Here is an 18,542-nt window from a genome sequence, read left to right as displayed (position 1 = left end):
AATTCAGAGGAATGAGAAGGGGGTCTCATTGAAACATATAAAATTCTGACTGGGCTGGATAGACAGAATTCAGAGATGATGGACCCTATTTTACCATTTTGATTCTAAGTGCTGGGCAGACTTTTAGACCTGTTCTCAGGCGCCCCCATACGCACTCTGCCTGAAAAAATATCAGCAATTCCAAATCGCGCTGCAGAAGCCTGTGGGCGGGGCTTAACGTGCCTGAAATCCTGCAGCTCCGATCGGCGCCACCAACTGCACATGCACAGAAAACAAAATTATAGAATGCGGCTTCCCTGCCACATAGCTCCCGGGCCGGATAATGCCTCCCCCTGGTCCCCACAGACAATGCCCTACACCCACAACATTACTGACCACCTTAACCCCTCCCACCCCCCAGACCGATTACGGCCCCCTCCCCCCGACTTATCTCAGGCAGAGTGGCAGCGGACACCTCCTTCCCCCTCACTGATCACAGGCAGAGTGGCAGCGGATCCCCCCTTCCACCTCTCCCCCCTACCGTTCTCAAGCAGAGAGACATCGGACCCACGTTCCCCCCCCATTCCCCCCCCCAACCACTGATCTCAAGCAGAGAGCCATCGGACGCTCGGCACTTACCTCCTCACCAGCTGGAGCGCCCGAATCAGACTTTTGTGGAGCATGTCTATTTCACGCCGAATCTGAATGGGTGAACTCGGTGATAAAAGGGGAAGTGCCGGTAAGGTCGGCTGTGCAGCCCATTAAGTCAATTTAAATGCATGCAAATGCATTTAAATGGCCATTGGGCATGGTCCTGATCATGGCCATTTTCGGGCCTTGGTAAAAGGGGAACAGGCGCGGAGGTGGGCGCGGATTGCGCCTCTCGCCTCATGCCCGACTTTACCAAGTTTTTGCTCCCAAAAACGGGCGCAACTTGATGGTAAATTTGAGCCCGATGTTTCCTCTGACTTGGGTGGGGTCACAGTCTCAGGATATGGGGTACTCCATTTAGGACTGAATGAGAGTGGTGAACTGTGGGATTCTCTACCATAGAAGGCTGAGGAGGCCAAGTCACTCAATATATTTAAGAAGGAAATGGATAGATTTCTCAACTCTAAAGGTATCAAGGGGTATGGGGAGAGCATTGGAATGTGGTGTTGAGATAAAGGATCGGATATGGTCATATTGATTGGCAAAGCAGGCTTGACAGGTTGAATGACTTACTCCTGCTCCTATTTTCTATGTTTCTGTAAGTTGAAATAGCAATCTGTAATAATTCCTGTTTACCTGTTAGGTAAATAGCAACTGCATTACATTTTTACGTATAACTATAATACAGAGGCTTGCAGCCTCATGGTTGCCAGTCAGCTCCGAAGAAGGTTCTGGAACAGAAACCTGAGCTCACTGAGGTGATCCCCCATCTTGTTCTCCGATTGGCTCGCCAGGGCATGTGGCCCTTACTCTGATGATGGATCCTTTAAAGGGACAATCACCACACTGTGATTGTGGTGAAGTGACACAGCATTAGCTTGGAAGGATAAATCATCTTTTCAGTGGCCGGATATTCCAACATTCCCGGTTTTATGGTTGTAAGTTTTTGAACTATTTGATGCAGAGTTTGGAGCATGCATATGCTATGCATTATACGCATTGGAAATGTTCTCCTTAGCTCCTTTACTTTTTGATGTGCCCTTTGAATATTTGGGTCGATAGATTCGTTCTGCCTCCATTCGCTCCTCGAGCATTATTTCTTTGTCATCCAGCACTTTCAGTGTAGGTATTTGGCTAACAACATAATGCCTGAATAAAGCAGAAAGTACAATGTTAACTGATTGTACATTGATGGACCCTTGCCTTGCAATGTGCAACATCTGAGAACTTTTTACTATTATCATTTGAACTGATTGGTGTTTAAACAATTTTGTATTTTTCAGAAGGTACAACTTCAATTTCAAAACAAGAGCAGTGTTTGAGTTTACTCAACCTCACAAATGCAATAAGAACAGAAAATGCTGGAAATATCCATCAGGTCAGTCAGCCTCCGTGGACAGTGAAACAGAGTTAACATTTCAGGTCTTTCAACAGAATCTCTAATATAAATGTGGAGTTAGTACAATGGCACTTTATTCTACCACTGTGGCAATGTCTCACATCTAGGGTCGTGAGGGAAGGCCTGTGGCCTAAATGTCAGTGTGGAATTTCCTTTGAGTGCTATATATAAACCAACATACCCGATCAAGCCCTGGATTCAGACACACATACACCTACACGAGGCACACAAGTTCCAGTGGGCATTTACAGGCTTGTTTGAAGTGGGGATATATTTTGAAAGGATACATAATCACGCAGTTTAAAAATCACATCGGCTGCTTTGAGAGAAATCAGAGGTCTTTATTAAAGTCGATCCAGATAAGCGTCAAAGCCTAGTTACAAGGGAGGAAACAATAGAAAAGAGATTCATTTATTTAACAAAGGCCCTTAGTCTGAGAGAATTCATTAAATCAGACATCTGGACATGGAAGGGGTGGTTGAAATTCACAAACCCAGACACAAGCTGGGATGTCAAGGATACCTGTAACAATAATGAATTAAGTCAGCTAACATGATTAAGTTTTCATGCTGATTGGATATTATAATTAAGCAAGCGCGCGATGCTAGTGATTGGTGTTTAACATTTGTATCTTATGTATGATGTAACCTTAATCAATAATTGTGAGTGGTCAAAGATAACTCCTATACCTTGATTGGTACATTGCTTGTAATCAAATTTGAAACTATAGCTGCTTGTGCATTCCTGAATTCTGGACTCTGACTGTCCACTAGCTGGCTCCCCAGAATCCTATACTTACAGCTCGAATAAACAGTTGTTGTGAAAACACCATGACTTGGTCTGGCGTGCCTTATATGGCTTAACACATAAGAGAGAGGAGAGAACCAAGACCAGGGAGGAGTAGCTAATATTATATTGCTCATAGCAGAGGTAAGAAGCCCTGATTAATAGCTCAAGCATAGCCAGGAGCATTGGAGAAGGTGAGGCTCACAGCTATCTGCATCTTACCTTTAGCCCATTATTCACCTCAGCAAGTATTCAGTAATTTCAATCTTAAGCTGCATTCATGAGATTGTCACTAACTCAGCGCTGACCTGATTCCTGTCCCCGTTCTCTTTCCTCTATTCCCTTCCTGACTCCAGAGGCTGCTACATGAGGCATCTCAGAAGAGGACAATCCTCCTGAGGGTGTACTGTCACTCTCCTCCATGTAACAGCAGGGCCACTGGCACTCTGCAGGGGAGTAAGGGTCTTTGTGCTGTGAGACACCCAGTGTGAGTGAGCAGGAACAGGTGGTGGCAGGCACAGCCCGGGAGAGAGAGCTCACTATAGAGAAGGCCCGTTTCAAACTCTGCAAGTCAAGACAGAGATGGAAACCTACAGATTACAGCCAAAAAAAGGAAACTCTGAGAAATTTAAGCACAATAAAAAGAAAGAAACATTTCAAAAACAACTTATATTTACGTAGCATCTTTAATAAAATGTCCCAAGGCATTTCACAGAAGCATTAAAAGACAAGTATGGCACTGAGTACATTCCAAAGATGTGTGGGTTAGGTGGGATTGGCCATGCTAAATTACCCCTTAGTGTCAGGGGGACTAGCAGGTAAATGCATGGGGTTGTGGGGATAGGGTCTGGGTGGGATTGTGGTCAGTGTAGGCTCGATGGGCTGAATGACCTCCTTCTGCACTGTAGGGTTCTATGACTCTATAAGGAGATATTTAGTCAAAAGCTTGGTCAAAGAGGTGGGATTTAAGGAGTGTCTTATAGGAGGAAAGCGAGGTCAGGAGGTGAGAGGTTTCAGGAGGGAGGTCCAGAGCTTAGGGCTGAGGTAAATGAAGCCATGGCCGCAATTATAATTATGAATGCTCAAGAGTCCAAAATTAAAGGGGCGCAGATATCTAGAAGTGTTGTGAGGCTGGAGGAGATGACAGAGATAAGAAGGAGCTGGTCTATGGAGGAATTTGAAAAGGAGGATAATTTTAAAGTAAAGATGCTGCTTTACTTGGAGCCAGTGTAGGTCAGCAAGCAGAGGGGTGATAGCGGAATGGGACTTGCTGCGAGTTATGACAGGGTTGATGCACCATTGATACACGCAAAAACTAGAGGTTGCGGAACAACAGGCTTTTATTAACAAGAACAGAAGCACTCCCAAAACGATGGCCAACTCGAACTGAGGCAAAGGGGCGGAGAGCAGCCACCTTTATACCCCGAGGAGGGTGGAGCCCTGGACCAAGGCAGCAGGGGCGTGCCCAGGCACATCCCACACACAGACAGTGTTACAGTGGTTCACCACAAGGGTGTTTTCAGTGATTCCAAGTTTACTGAGTGAAGCATGTGGAAGAGCAGACAGCCAATGGAATAGTTCTACAGGTAACAAAGGCAGGGATGAGGCTTTCAGCACTAGATGAGCTGAGACAGGTGCAAAGTTGGGCGATGTTATGGGGGTGGACAGTCTTTGTGATGGCAGTGATATGAAGTCAGAAGCTCATCTCGGGATTAAATGTGACACTAAGGTTGTGAACCAGTTGGCTTAATCTCAAACTGTTGCTCGGGAGAGGAATGGAATCAGTAGCTACGAAGCAGAGCTTAGAGTGGGGTCCAAAAACAATGGCTTCAGTCTTTGCAATATTTGATTGCAGCAAGTTTCTGTTCATCCAGTATTGAAAGCTGGATAAGCATCAAATAATTTAACAGCTTGAATATATAGTGACCCAAAGTACATTCCAAAGCACTTTACAGCCAATGAAGTACTTTTGAAGTGTAGTCACTGTTGTGATGCTCTAGCTGAAGTGTTGGGGGAGTCAGAATGAGAACATGGCCAAAACAGTTACGTTGTGAGTACAGGTTTTCTAGGATTCCCTTGTTTATGATGTGGAGATGCTGGCGTTGGACTGGGATGGGCACAATAAGAAGTCTCACAACACCAGATTAAAGTTCAACAGATTTATTTGGAATCACGAGCTTTCGGAGCGCCGCTCCTTCATCAGATTCACCTGATGAAGGAGCAGCGCTCTGAAAGCTCATGATTCCAAATAAACCTGTTGAACTTTAATCTGGTGTTGTGAGACTTCTTATTGTTCTTTGTTTAAGGAAGATTAAGAAGCGGTGATCTAATTGATGTGTTTAAAATGATTGAAGGAGTTGATAGGATAGATAGGGAGAAATATTTATTTTGATAGGGAGAAATCAGGACAAGGGAATGTAACCTTAGAGCTGGGCTGCTCAGGGCAATGTCAAGAAGCACTTGTTCACACAAAAGGTAGGGAAATCTGGAATTCTCTTCCAAAAAAACAGTTGAGATTGTGGGGTGAAAATATCAAAACTGGGATTGATAGATTTTTGCTAGGTAAGGGGGATATTGAACTGAGATAAGATACCGATCAGCCATGACTTAACTGTGGTGGAACAAGTATGAGGGGCTGAATGGCCTCCATCTGTTCCTATGGAACTTCTGAGTAATTGCTCAGCCACTCCAGAGAGGTCCTTCCAGTCTCCTCTTCTTCATCAACACTGAAAGCAACCTGATTTTACACATTGGGATATTAAGCATGAGGCTACGATGATTCTTCAGATAGATTGCAAGGTTCCAACAGATTTATCCAAAACCTAAAATCGGGGATTCAAAATATGTAAATTCTGCTTCACCACACCTATTGTGGTTGTGCATGTCTCATTCTTTTCATTGTCCTGTCTGCCGAATGAAGGGTTACTACTCACCTATAATCCATGTAGTCCTGTAGGCTTCCGCCATTAAAATAACTCGGTGCAGCCCCGTTGTTCATCATGCTCAGAATCCTAAAGTTCCATGTGCAAAATAACGAGTCATTAAACTGGTCGCACCCGTACTCAAATACTACAGCAAGCAGACAGCTAAAGAAATACCCAACAAAGCATTCATAAAAAGACAACTATAATATTTGTCCTGCTATTGAAACTGAAAGCAAATTGACATAATCCGATGTCTTTCTGTCTGTTCTATATTTTATATTCCCCTCTGGGTGGATCTTTAATATTTAGGAGCCTGCAGCAACTGCATTGCTCCCACTTTCATTTGCAAAATGCTGCTATGCCCCGAATGACATAATTAATCATTCAGACCATTTTAATAATGTTAATCGACTCACGGCAACAGATTGGTCAGTGGAAAAGGAGGACTCTGTTCTGGCAAGTTGACACCAGCTCTTTGTACGTTGCTGCTTGCAGGCAATGCAGAGCTGCACACTGAAGATGTTTAAAGGATTGCTCTTCTTTCAGCACGATGTTCAGGAGTTTCTTATCCCAAAAGAAGCGCTCTCCCCGACATGACAATGGTGACTACTCTTCAACATCACATCATTGGCTGACAAGGGCTTTTGGGACGTCCTGAGGTCATGAAAGGCAACATAGATATTTTCTCCTCCCTCCCTTCTTGCTCCCTTCCATTCTCCCTGGCACTTTGAGTACGGTGTAAAAAATAATTTTTCCTCACGTTGCTTTCAGTCCTTTACTCTGACGTTTGTTTTCTTTTACGTTTCAATTATATCTTCTAAATTCCAGAGAATTTAGACCCACTTGGGAGCAATTTTAAACCAATTGCACCCATCGGAACTGACGGGTGTAAAATCGAGGTTCTATCAAACCCATGGGTTTTCATGTAGTTTAAAACTCCACTGTGCTGCAAAATACAGCAAAAACTCTTGTCTGGTTTCAACATGACGAGAGATTGGATTGAAAGAATCATGCTTCATTTAGATGAGCACTTGAAGGGCCATATCATTCATAGAATCATAGAAACACTACAGTGCAGAAGGAGGCCATCCAGCCCATTGAGTCTGCACCAACAACAATCCCAACCTATCCCCAGAACCCCACATATTTACCCTGCTAATCCCTCTAACCTACGCATCCTGGGACACTAAGGGGCAATTTAGCATGGCCAATCAACCTAACCCGCACATCTTTGGACTGTGGGAAGAAACCGGAGCACCCAGAGGAAATCCACGCAGACACGGGGAGAATGTGCAGACTCCGCACAGACAGTGACCCAAGCCGGGGAATCGAACCCAGGTCCCTGGAGCTGTGAGGCAGCAGTGCTAGCCACTGTGCCACCCTCTGTGCTACCATGCCACCCTCAAGGCTACAGACCTAGTGCTGGAAAATGGGATTAGAACAGATAGGTGCTTGATGGCTGGTGCAGGCATGGCGGGCTGAAGGGCCTCTTTCCGTGCTGTAAACTCTATGTCTATGACTGATCATCCCGAGTGCTGGTTAATGGTTGTCTCCCACCTAAATCAGTGGCACGGGCGGCACGGTAGCACAGTGGTCAGCACTGCTGCTTCACAGCTCCAGGGACCCGAGTTCGATTCCCGGCTTGGGTCACTGTCTGTGTGGAGTTTGCACATTCTCCTCGTGTCTGCGTGGGTTTCCTCCGGCTGCTCCGGTTTCCTCCCACAGTCCAAAGATGTGCGGGTTAGGTTGATTGGCCATGCTAAAATTGTCCTTAGTGTCCTGAGATGCGTAGGTTAGAGGGATTAGTGGATAGATATGGGGGTAGGGCCTGGGTGACTTGATGGGCCGAATGGCCTCTTTCTGTACTTTTTCAAATCAAGTCCAATTCAGAGTCTCAACAAGTTGAGACATTTCCGATCCAGGCTGACAAGACAGGGCATGCAATCCTCGACCCTGTCTTGGGCCTGATCTACATGAGCCAAGCTGATTGGAGTAGGTAGACATCTCCGCCCCCTCAGGCTTGATCTCATTTGCATCTGAAGCTCAAATGCAACCCAATGGCTTACTGTACTGTAGGGATTCTATTCTATGATAAATCAGTGGGCACACAAGGGCAGTTAACAACAGCAGAAGACCAGTAGGAATTGACACAATGTTCAAAGGACACCTGAAGGAAAGTTAGAGACAACAGTAATAATTAGACTTTTACAGCACAGAAGCAGGCTATTTGTCACTTAGCCATAAGAGCCTCCTTGCACCCTATTTCATCTCACCCAATCGTACAGATTGTCCCATTCCAGTGTAAACGGCTAAAATCGCTCACCCTGACCAGTGATCTGAGGACAGCTTTCCATAAGATCTGGAGTCTGCTGACACCTGCTGGTTTGTTTTAGTTTTGCACCAGAATTTGTGAAACGCAGCGCACAACATTGCCGCAGTGTTCTTCAGATTTAGATGTGAGCTAGAACCAGAGATGCAAATTATCCCATTCAATTGTATATATATTTCTGTGGCAATCACAGAATAGTAACAGTGACGAGGTTTTTTGGGGGATTGTGGGGGGCAGACCCCCTAAGGTATAACCCCTGTGGTTTTTGCTTTTGGGGCCCCTTCCATGACATTCCACCCCTTGTGTCTTAACAGAAATAGACCATGGGTTGGCTGTGACAGTGGGTACCACCACTCTTGCCTCCGGGTCAGAAGCCTGTGGCCTCACGTCCTAGTGTGGAGACTTGTGTGCTAAAATCTCAGCTGACATACCTATGCACTACTGGAGGACTGCTGCACTAGTAGAGCTACTGTCTTTTGGATGAAATGTTAAATCAAGGCCCCACCTGACATTTCAAGTGTATGTCAAAGCTCCATTTTGACAAAAAGCAGAAGAGTTCTCTCTGAGATCCTGACCAATATTTATCCCTCAAATCAACATCACTGAAAAACAGATTATCTTGTCATTATTTTGGTGCTGTTTGTGAGGTTTCGTTGTGCAGAAATTGTTCGCAGTGTAACAGCAATGACTTCACTTCAGTCAGATTTTTAATTGCTGGCGAAGGGTTGAGTCCGGCAGCGATTTAAAAATTACGTTCTCGGAGATCATCTTGACGCCTCCAAGAGGCAACCATGATTTTCAAATGGAGGGCGGTGGGAGGGGAGGCAGAACTTGTGCCTCCAGTTAATGGCTCAGTAAGCTCTTTGAGGAGTTTGTTTACAGGCCGTGCCGCGGTGGGGGGGGGGTGGGAAGGTCGGGATTTTGTGGCCAATTCGACAAACTGGAACAGTTTGGTACACATTAATGTCCGGGGCTCATTGTGGATAGAACCAAAAGTTTGTTTCTAATAGGTTTGTGGTGGACCTCAGTTGTGCCTTTGTCCTATGTGGACCACCGTTGTGTGTGTTTGTCATGCCTGGACACATCCCCTTCCAGTTTGGTTCCTCCCCTCAGCACCTAGTGTGGGGGTGGCTGTCTCCTCCCCCTTGTTCAGTCCAGGTCGGTTGGTTGTTGGGATCTGCTCCTGATTCTGTTGTGAATAAAAGCCTACACTTATATTGGCATATCGGTAGTCTTTCGCCTTATTGATAGCGCATCAATTTTATTCACAACAGAATCAGGAGCAGATCCCAACAACCAACCGACCTGGACTGAACAAGGGGGAGGAGACAGCCACCCCCACACTAGGTGCTGAGGGGAGGAACCAAACTGGAAGGGGATGTGTCCAGGCATGACAAACACACACAACGGTGGTCCACATAGGACAAAGGCACAACTGAGGTCCACCACAAGGTTCAAAATGTTTGTTTATGCAACATCTTGCACTGGGTCAAGAGCATTATCTTTATCTTGGCGGCGTGGTCATTTTCCTTGGCTTAAAGCTGTCTGCTCTATCCTAAAAGACAGCGGCAGGCTCCATCTTGGCACATGCTTTGCAGGCAGCTCCCGCCTCCCGGTAATGCTCAGTTGTGTGTCTAGTATGCCTCCTGCCTAATTAGGGCATTCGCATTTCAAAATGCTGTGGAGTCAGGCCCCAGAATGTATTTGAGCATCAGGTTCCCAATCCTGAAAGTCTGGCACTACATAAATGCAAGTCTTTCTTTTGTTTACAATTCTCAGTTTTGAAATTTTCAAATTGACCTCTGTGAATGTCTTTGGCCCAGAAGCGTTGCAATAAGGATAATGTGGGGGTTTTTTTGAATCTGTAATTGTTTTAAAGGATGTTTGAAAATAATTTATAAGAGTTTACACCAGTTATAAAGGGAGCAATTGTGGTCTTCTTGAATTGTAAGAACTACTGGTTCATTAGGCTTGGCAACCTTTGACCTGGAAGCTGTACCAGAGGACGGAACTTAAGAAAGAAGCTGAGAGGTTGGCTGACACAAAGGAGAGCTGCAGGCACAAAGGAGTTAGAGGGTGAAGGTGACCAGCGCGCAGATGCAGATGGAAAGAGAAAGCAGACAGGGACAGAAAGAGGAACCAGAGAATTCTTATGAGCAGAAGAAGCAAATCACTCTCAGGAAGAGCTCAGTTTTTCTGCTTGGCAGGAAAGGAGACAGGAGTTCTTGGAGATACAGTGCGAGCTGGCTAAAAAGGTTTAAAATCTGAAAAGCTGTGTGAATAACTTGGGAGACTTTAAAAAGCTCAGTGTTCTCCCAGAAGTGGCAAAACCATAAACCGGGATATTATTGGTTGGTCGGCTGAAATGGAACTCGAGAAAACTACACCATCAGCCCTGTTGTGACCCAAGGGGGAGAGAGTTTGTAGAACTGTGACATGCTGATGATAGTCATACCCACAAAGCTGCTGTTGGATAGGACACCTGACCCACCCTGTGTGAATAAATAGCAGAATATTGTGGAACTATGTAACTATCTAGGGGGCCATTCTCCCCTCCCGCTGCGCTGCTTTTTTAGCGCAGTGGGCTGGGAGACACTGGCGGAGGCTGTTTCGTGGGCTCACTGCTGGGCGCCACGGCCTCTGCACGTTTCCCAGCACCGGATTTCCAGCATCATCAGCTCTGTACCAGAAATCGGCACGGCGCTGCCTAATGCATTCAGCAGCACATTTTAATATAATTTAAATACTATTAATGGGCCAGTACTGAAATCTCCGGGCCCGCTGGCCTCTCCCCGCCCCACCAGGAATATTTCACTCTAACGGGGTTTAGTATAGCTTCCGCATGTGGGGAGTTGGTGGCCCAACCCTGTTGGAATGAAGTGGGGGGGCCAATTGAGACCCCCCAGAGGGTTGGGCGCGGGGTGGGGGGGGGGGGCCTGGGCATTGCGACCTTGGCATTGCCAGTCTGGGCCCCCCGGGAGTTGGGGCTGCTGGTGCAGGGTGCTCGGGAGATCGGAGCTGTGGGGTTGGGGGGCTGTTGGTGCGGGAGATCCGGGCGGGCCAGAGGGTAGGGGGGTAGGGGCTGGGTCTGTACATGTCCGGGGGCCAGCGGTCGGGCCGTGTTGGGGGTGGGCGGTCTCAGGGCTGACCAGCAATCGGGAGGCCGACAGTGAGGACTACTGCGCATGCGCCAATCTCGGCGCTGACTGATCGGTGCATGAGCAATGGCTCACTCAGCACTATGCTGCCGGCCTCTCCAGGGGGGCAGTAGGCCTAACCCACTGATTACTGGTGTGATTCAAGCTATTGCACTCTGCAGTGCACAGAATGTGGGAGATTCACTTTGAAACTCTGGCTGAAAAAACCAGTGTGATTCAATCAGTTTTTACATGAATTCGATACTTAGAATTTTTTTGAGGGAATCCTAGTATCACATTTGTGTATGGAGTGAGATGAATGTTTGAGATTGCTGAAGACGTATCTTTGTTGTATGGACAATTTAAAGTGAAATTTACCTTCTTTATATTTGAAGTATCATTTGCCTGTTAAATGTGATTTGCATTGGTTCTGCTTCATGTTAAACAAACATCTACAAAAGGTGTAATCTTCATGGTCATTTCTTCATGTGTGGGTCATTTGGTTATTTTGATTTATGGTTCCCCCACGAGAATTGTACCATTCAACCTCAAGAGTTTTTGTTCTTGTTCTTGAATTTACTGCTGATCAATCATCAAATGCTTTATCCTCTGAAATTCAGGTTGCCACAATCAGGACATCAAAATGTCTGAACAAAAAAATAACTCTTTCAGTATGTGTATACCTCACCTGATTCGAGGAAGGCTTTTAGCTATCTCTGCAATGAAAATAGCCAAATTAGTAATTTTGTTTTTATTTATCCACAAGGTGGTGAGACTCGGCATGTAAGCAAACTTAACATGAGAGGTGAAATTGTTGCCATCCAAAATCAATGTAGTTAATTTTTTCAGCTCCCCAAGCTGTGAAAGGTTTCTGAAATACCAGAGCTAAGGAACACAAATGTCACCAGTGGATAAGCTGAATAACACAAACTGACCAATTGACAATGCGAGACATGGATACGTGCATAATGAAATTGCGCTGTCCTGAAATAGTCACAGTATCATCAATATTCCGGCAGGTTCCAAGTAGACACTGGGGCATGGAGAGACACTTAAAGCTTCAGGAAATGCTTTTCATTTCTCAATTCAGGATAAGAGGAACATCCATTATTATAAAATCACCCTCCCTTTCCAGTTATTAGAGTTTATATATAAACGTCAAACAGTGGGCAATTTGACTAATATCTTAAGTGGTAAGACTAAATTGCTGGAGATTGCTATGGCAACACGGTGGCACAGTGGGTAGCACTGCTGCCTCACGTGCCAAGGACCTGGCTTCAATTCTAGCTGTTGTGGAGTTTGCACGTTCTTGCATGTGTCTGCATGGGTTTCCTCCGGGTGCTCCAGTTTCCTCCCACAGTCCAAAGATGTGCAGGTTAGGTAGATTAGCCATGCTAAATTGTCCCTCCGTGTCCCAAGATGTGTAGGTTAGGGGGATTAGTGGGGTAAATATGTGGGGATATGGGAACAGGACGTGGATGGGATGCTCTGTCGGAGAGTCGGTACAGACTGGATGGACCGAATGGCCTCTTTCCACGCTGTTATGATTCTATGAAATCTGCCTTGTGGGGTGGATCCAATACTGCTCAATTACTACGCTGTCTTTAACACATGTTTCCTTTCTTGGGTCATCAAGTGCATTGTCCCAGTATCCTGGGTCAGAAATTTACTGTCTCCATGGCAATCCATCCCATCACTGTCATTGGGCTGGTAAATATTAGTGAGGCCACTGGTGCCTCAGCACAGGGGAAAATTAAAAGCGCAGAACATTAAAACAGAAATGGGAGCAGGAGTAGGTATGAGTAGGTAAGATGGTCTCTTGAGCCTGCTCCACCACTCAGTAAAATCATGGCAGTACCTCCACCTCAATGCCACATTCCTATCCTATCCCCATATCTCCTGATTTCCTTAATGCCCAGAAGGTTATTAATCTCAGTCTTGAACATACTAAATGACAAAGCATCCACCGCCCTCTGGGGAAGAAAATTCCAAAGATTCACAACCCTCTGCAAAGAGATTCCTCCTCATCTCTGTCCTAAATGACCTCTTCTCCTGAGACTACCAGTCCTTGGCCGGGATTTTCCAGTCCTATTCACTGCAGGATTGGATACTCCTGTCCAATGTTAACGGACCTTTGTCTGGTCTATTACATTTTCCATCCTGCCTGTGACAATTCCCTTCAGTTTCGTCGTTCTGGACTCTCCGGCCAGAGGAGTCATAAATATTAAAGATCTGAAACTCAGTGGGCATGTTTCCCACCAGCGGGACGTGGCGCGTTGTTTGCTAGCGGCGGGATTCTCTGGTCCCGCCTCTGTCAATGGGAATTCCCATTGATGTCACTGCATACCAGCAGGAAACCCACGGACAATGGTGCGCTGCCGGTGGAACCGGAGAATCCCCCTGGATTGAACAGCCGGAGAATTCCAGCAGTGTCTTTGGCATAGGTCTGCACAAGAGATTAAGTAGCGGTCTAGAACCATGGCATGGTTGCCAGGCTAACCCTTGGAAGTGGAGGTAACCAAGGCTGACTGGACAGAATTGCATTTACTCAAATCTAATTTACCATCAAATTTTATTGACAGGGAGATATAGCTTCAAGTATCAGTGAATGGAGGTGTATTTGTAACTTCTTTTCCTCCCATTTTAATGTTGATTTTGTCTTTCCTTTATATTCTTTCTCCTTCCCCCTCCCTTTCACGTGCACTTTTTTAAAGTCACACAGCAACCCACCTAGAGTGGTTGTGAGGTCCCCACTCTTGAAGCTGCAGCTGAGTGGTGCATTCTTGTTCCTATGTTCCGAATGCTGCTTCATAATTGAGAAAATCATTTTGTCCATAAAGTTCTCACCTAATTCTCTGGGAAAAACTCTTGGTACTCTCTGCTGATATCATAACAGGAATCAGTATCCCCTATTCAAACTCTCCACAGGGCAATAACCTGCTGCAGTTTCAAGCATAGAACCTTACAGCAAGAAACAGGCCATTGGGCCGACTGGCCAGTGCTGGTGTTTTATGCTGCACACTAGCCTCCTCCCACCAACCTAATTTCATCCTATCAGAATATCTTTCTATTCCTTTCTCCCTTACGTGCTTACTCAGCTTCCCCTTAAATGCATCATTAACACATGCAAAGTGAAGACATGCTCTAAGAGATATCACACAACTTAATAAGTCAAGGAGAAAAAAGTATTTTCACAAACCTACAAGTTTTGCAGTTACCGCCTTCGTAATGGTTAACAGTCAAAATAATAAACAAAAAATAGTTAAAGGATACTCATCAAGACAGTTGTGGCTGAGGTCAAGTTCTTCAAGACTATCTGTATGTCGGAGTATTTTGATGAAAGGCATTTCTTGGAGATTTTGATGAGCGAAAGACAATCTTCTTATTTGCATCATTAAAATACTGGGATAGAGGGTACCTATCACAAAATTACTTTCTATCAATGCCTTTAATCTGGTTCTGCAATCACCCCAAGTATGGAAAGAAGTTCAGAATCACAGAGTGCAGAAGAGGCCCTTCGGCCCATCGAGTCTGCACCGACATGTGAGAAACATCTGACCTACCTACCTAATCCCATGTACCAACACTTGGTCCACAGCCTTGAATGTTATGATGTGGCAAATGCTTATCCAGGTACTTTTTAAAGGATGTGAGGCAACCCGCCTCCACCACCCCTCCAGGCAGCACATTCCAGACCGTCACCACCCTCTGTGTAAAATAATCTTTCCTCATATCCCCCTAAACCTCCTGCCCATCACCTTGAACTTGAATTCCCTTATAACTGACCATTCAACTGAGGGTAACAGCTGCTCCCTATCCACTCTTTCCATGCCCCTCATTATCTTGAACACCTCAATCAGGTTGCCCTCAGTCTTCTCTGCTCCAACAAAAACAACCCAAGTCTATCCAACCTCTCTTCATAACTTTATGAAGTTTCCAATGCTTTTCATTTGAATCATCAAACTAGATTACTTTGCACATCAGTAATTTTTTGAAATGGTTTGAAGGTCTACCTCATTTGTTGCAATGTTGCAAGAACTAGTCATGACACAAAGAGTGACTGGGTGATTAACAGTGAGGTTGAGTGTCTTTGGCTACAGGGAGACATATGGCCAAATGGACAGATAAGTGGCTGATGGAATTTAACACTGAAAGGTTCCATTCCAGGCAACATCCTGGTGAATCTCTTCTGCACCCCCTCCAGTGCAATCACATCCATCCTATAATGTGGCGACCAGAACTGCACACAGTACTCTCCACCTGTAGCCTCACCAAAGTTCTATACAATCCAACATAACCTCTCTGCTTTTGTAATCTATGTCTTGATTGATAAAGACAAGTGCACCATTTGCCTTTTTAACAACCCCACTAACTAGCCCTTTTGCTTTCAGAGATCTATGGACAAACACTCCAAGGTCCCTTTGTTCCTCAGAACATCCTGGTGTCATGATGTTCATTGAATACTTCCTTGTCAAATTACTCAGACCTTTCAGGGTTAAATTCCATCAGCCACTTATCTGTCCATTTGGCCATAAGTCTTCCTGTAGCTAAAGACACTCAACCTCAGTGTTAATCACCCAGTCATTCTTTGTGTCATGACTAGTTCTTGCAACATTGCAACAAATGAGGTAGATTATCAAACCATTTCAAAAAATTACTGATGTGCAAAGTAATCTAGTTTGATGATTCAAATGAAAAGCATTTGGAAAATGCATACAGAAACAGAAAGCTCAACTGACTGAGAAGAAGACCCAAAGAAAACAGAGGCCAGAGGATCGTGCACCTTCTTGGCCCACTGTCTTTCCTGCAGCAAATGTGGCAGGGACTGTGTGCCAGAGTGGATTGCTGAACCCCGCCAGGTGATGTTTGACACAGAGGTGACCCATCGTGTAAACCGTGACTTACAAGACGGGCGACCAAATGATAATTAAGGCACAGCTATCAACAAAAAAACCCCAAAAACTAAGTCGTACCTTTTGCTGCAGCTGCTGAAATGTTTCCGGATGAAGGGCCAGTCTGCGTATCAGTGAAAGCAGATCTACTATCATGTGCTTTTGCAATCTGTCACACTGCTCTTCAGCAGAAAACATCACGTGACTGTTATCCTCCAGACTCAATCAAGTGTCACAAGACTGGCAGAGGGGAAATTATCTGGCAAATTGTGTGAGTGGGAGTCAACTCACAGAATCGGGACAACTGAAGCGCATCCAGAACTCTACATTCCAAGCTTTGTACTCCAATACAATGGGGGGAAAATTACCCGTCTGGGGCTCCTTTCCCTGGAAAAGAGAAATCTGAGAGGTGGCCCATTAGAGGTTTGATTGGGTAGACACAGGGAAGATGTTTCTGAATGTTGAGGGAGTCCAAACTAGTGTCATCAGTATAAGATAGTCACTAATACATCCAGTAAGGAATTCAGGAGAGAGAATTCACTACCATGTGGAGGAGCTGTGCCCAATATGTTTGATGCATTTAAGAGGAAGCTCTGCAAATGCATGAGAGTAAGAGGAATGGGGTATGCTGATAGGGTGAGATGAAGGAGATGGAGGAGGCTCATGTGGACCATAATCACTGGCATGCAGACAAGTTGAGCCAAGTGGCCTATTTCTGTGCAGTAAAAGTCTTTGTAATTTGATGTAATTATATTTACTAGCTAATGCATATATATGAAATGTTTTATATCTGTGAGGATTGTGGTCCTTAAACTTTACTACAGAGCAATAAAAATCAAATAGTGGTAGAAGCCTCTGATTTAGTTCTGTCACTTTACCATCAGTTTTCCAATTGCCACTGGCCCACCTTCATCTTCTAAAAGCAGAAACCCAAACCCCTATACATGGTGTGCCAAAAAATTATTAATTGCATTTTTACTGAGAAGCCATTTTACTGCTCCATCTGTCTCCCATTTTGATCTCACTGGTCGCCTATACTGTTCCAGTAAAGCTCATCACGAGCTCAAAGAACACCTCAACCACATTCACCCTGAAACCGGAAAATCCCACCTGAGGTCAATGGACCTTTCCATGGTCCGCCCATCACCCGCTATGATCCCTGTGGTGGGCACAATGGGAAAATTCACCCTCTCATTTCTCAGTTAGCCACTTAATAGTTTTCTGGTGTCAGCGCTGAGTTCAACAAGTAAAATAAAAGCAAAATACTGTGGATGCTGGAAATCTGAAATAAAAACAGAAAATGCTGGAAAATCTTTGCAGGTCTGGCAACATCTGTGGAGAGAGAAATGGAGTTAATGTGTCGAGTCTGAATGACTCTCCAGAGTTAAACAGAGGGAGAAATGTGATGGATTTTACTGTATAAAGGGGTGGGGCAAGTCGAGTAAAATAAAAGGTCAGGGATAGGTGAGAGCTCAGAAGAGATTTGACAAAGATGTCAGGAGCACAAGACAAAGGGAGTGTTAATAGTAGTGTTAAAAACTAAAGAAGGTGTTGATAGTGGCATAAAGATAAGAGCAAAACGTGTTAATCACTCACCAGATGAAGGAGCAGCACTCTGAAAGCTCGTGCTATCAAATAAATCTGTTGGACTTTAACCTGGTGTTGTGAGACTACTTACTGTGCCCACCCCAGTCCAATGCCAGCATCTCCACATCATGTTAATAATAGAACAAGGGTCAGTGATCTCTGAAAGCAAGACTTAAGAAAAATGACAGATGGTCCTGTGGGAGAATGTGGGGAGAGGTGTTAGGACAAAAAATTGAATTATAAAAGGGAGTTAAGGTTAAGGTGGAGGATGTTCTTAAATGTCACTTAAGGGTAGGAAAGACTCGTGCAGAGCTGAAACACTGGACATGCTAGGTCAAATGACCTGTTTCAGTCTTGTGTGTTCTGCATTATTTTAAAATGTCCTCTGCAAATTTAAATATTATTATTGTCACATGAGAAAAATGGCAAACCTTGATGAGTGATAGGTTAAATGCTGAATACCCAAACATTATATTCAATTGTAAAGCTTATTATCAAAAAATATCTATTTAAGCAGTCTATGTTCTAGGTTCTAGTTTTAGTCTAGATTCTCGTGGAGTAGTTGGGCTGAAAGGCCAGTTTCCATGCTGTAGTTTCTATATAATTGTGTGTAATTTATTTTCCTGCTGCACTGGAATTTTACAACCAATGCTCTTGTACTATGTAAAAGTCCAGTTCAACCCTTTCCATTTGCATTGAGCTGGCTGATTACGACATTTCAACTTGTGATCTCTAGTTATGGATACAGCGCACGATCTAATGACATATTTTGATAGTTCTCGTTTCCTACCCTTTGAACGACCCTGATTTAACAGTGCTGGCCATTTTAGTGACAAAATTGAATAGGTTAATAATTCA

The 18,542-nt window shown here is 44.7% G+C and overlaps 1 protein-coding gene across 1 annotated transcript in view; it reads right to left on the bottom strand.

Annotated features, from left to right (window-relative positions):
- The window catches only part of LOC144494748 (leucine-rich melanocyte differentiation-associated protein), a 30,691-nt gene extending 14,464 nt beyond the window's left edge, over nt 1-16,227 (bottom strand). The window contains exons 1-5 of the mRNA XM_078214033.1: nt 16,179-16,227; nt 14,479-14,623; nt 11,894-12,076; nt 5,749-5,826; nt 1,658-1,779 (exon numbers count right to left, since the gene is read on the bottom strand). Of these exons, the coding sequence (XP_078070159.1) occupies nt 1,658-1,779; nt 5,749-5,826; nt 11,894-12,076; nt 14,479-14,600 (505 nt within the window). The 5' untranslated portion in view covers nt 14,601-14,623; nt 16,179-16,227. The remainder of the gene's footprint in view (nt 1-1,657; nt 1,780-5,748; nt 5,827-11,893; nt 12,077-14,478; nt 14,624-16,178) is intronic.
- Between the last annotated feature and the right edge of the window lie 2,315 nt (nt 16,228-18,542).

This window comes from Mustelus asterias, chromosome 6, assembly GCF_964213995.1.
Source record: "Mustelus asterias chromosome 6, sMusAst1.hap1.1, whole genome shotgun sequence".
Lineage (NCBI taxonomy): Eukaryota > Metazoa > Chordata > Chondrichthyes > Carcharhiniformes > Triakidae > Mustelus > Mustelus asterias.
The sequence above is the reverse complement of the archived record's forward strand: the minus strand, read 5'-3'. Positions and strand labels throughout refer to the sequence as shown.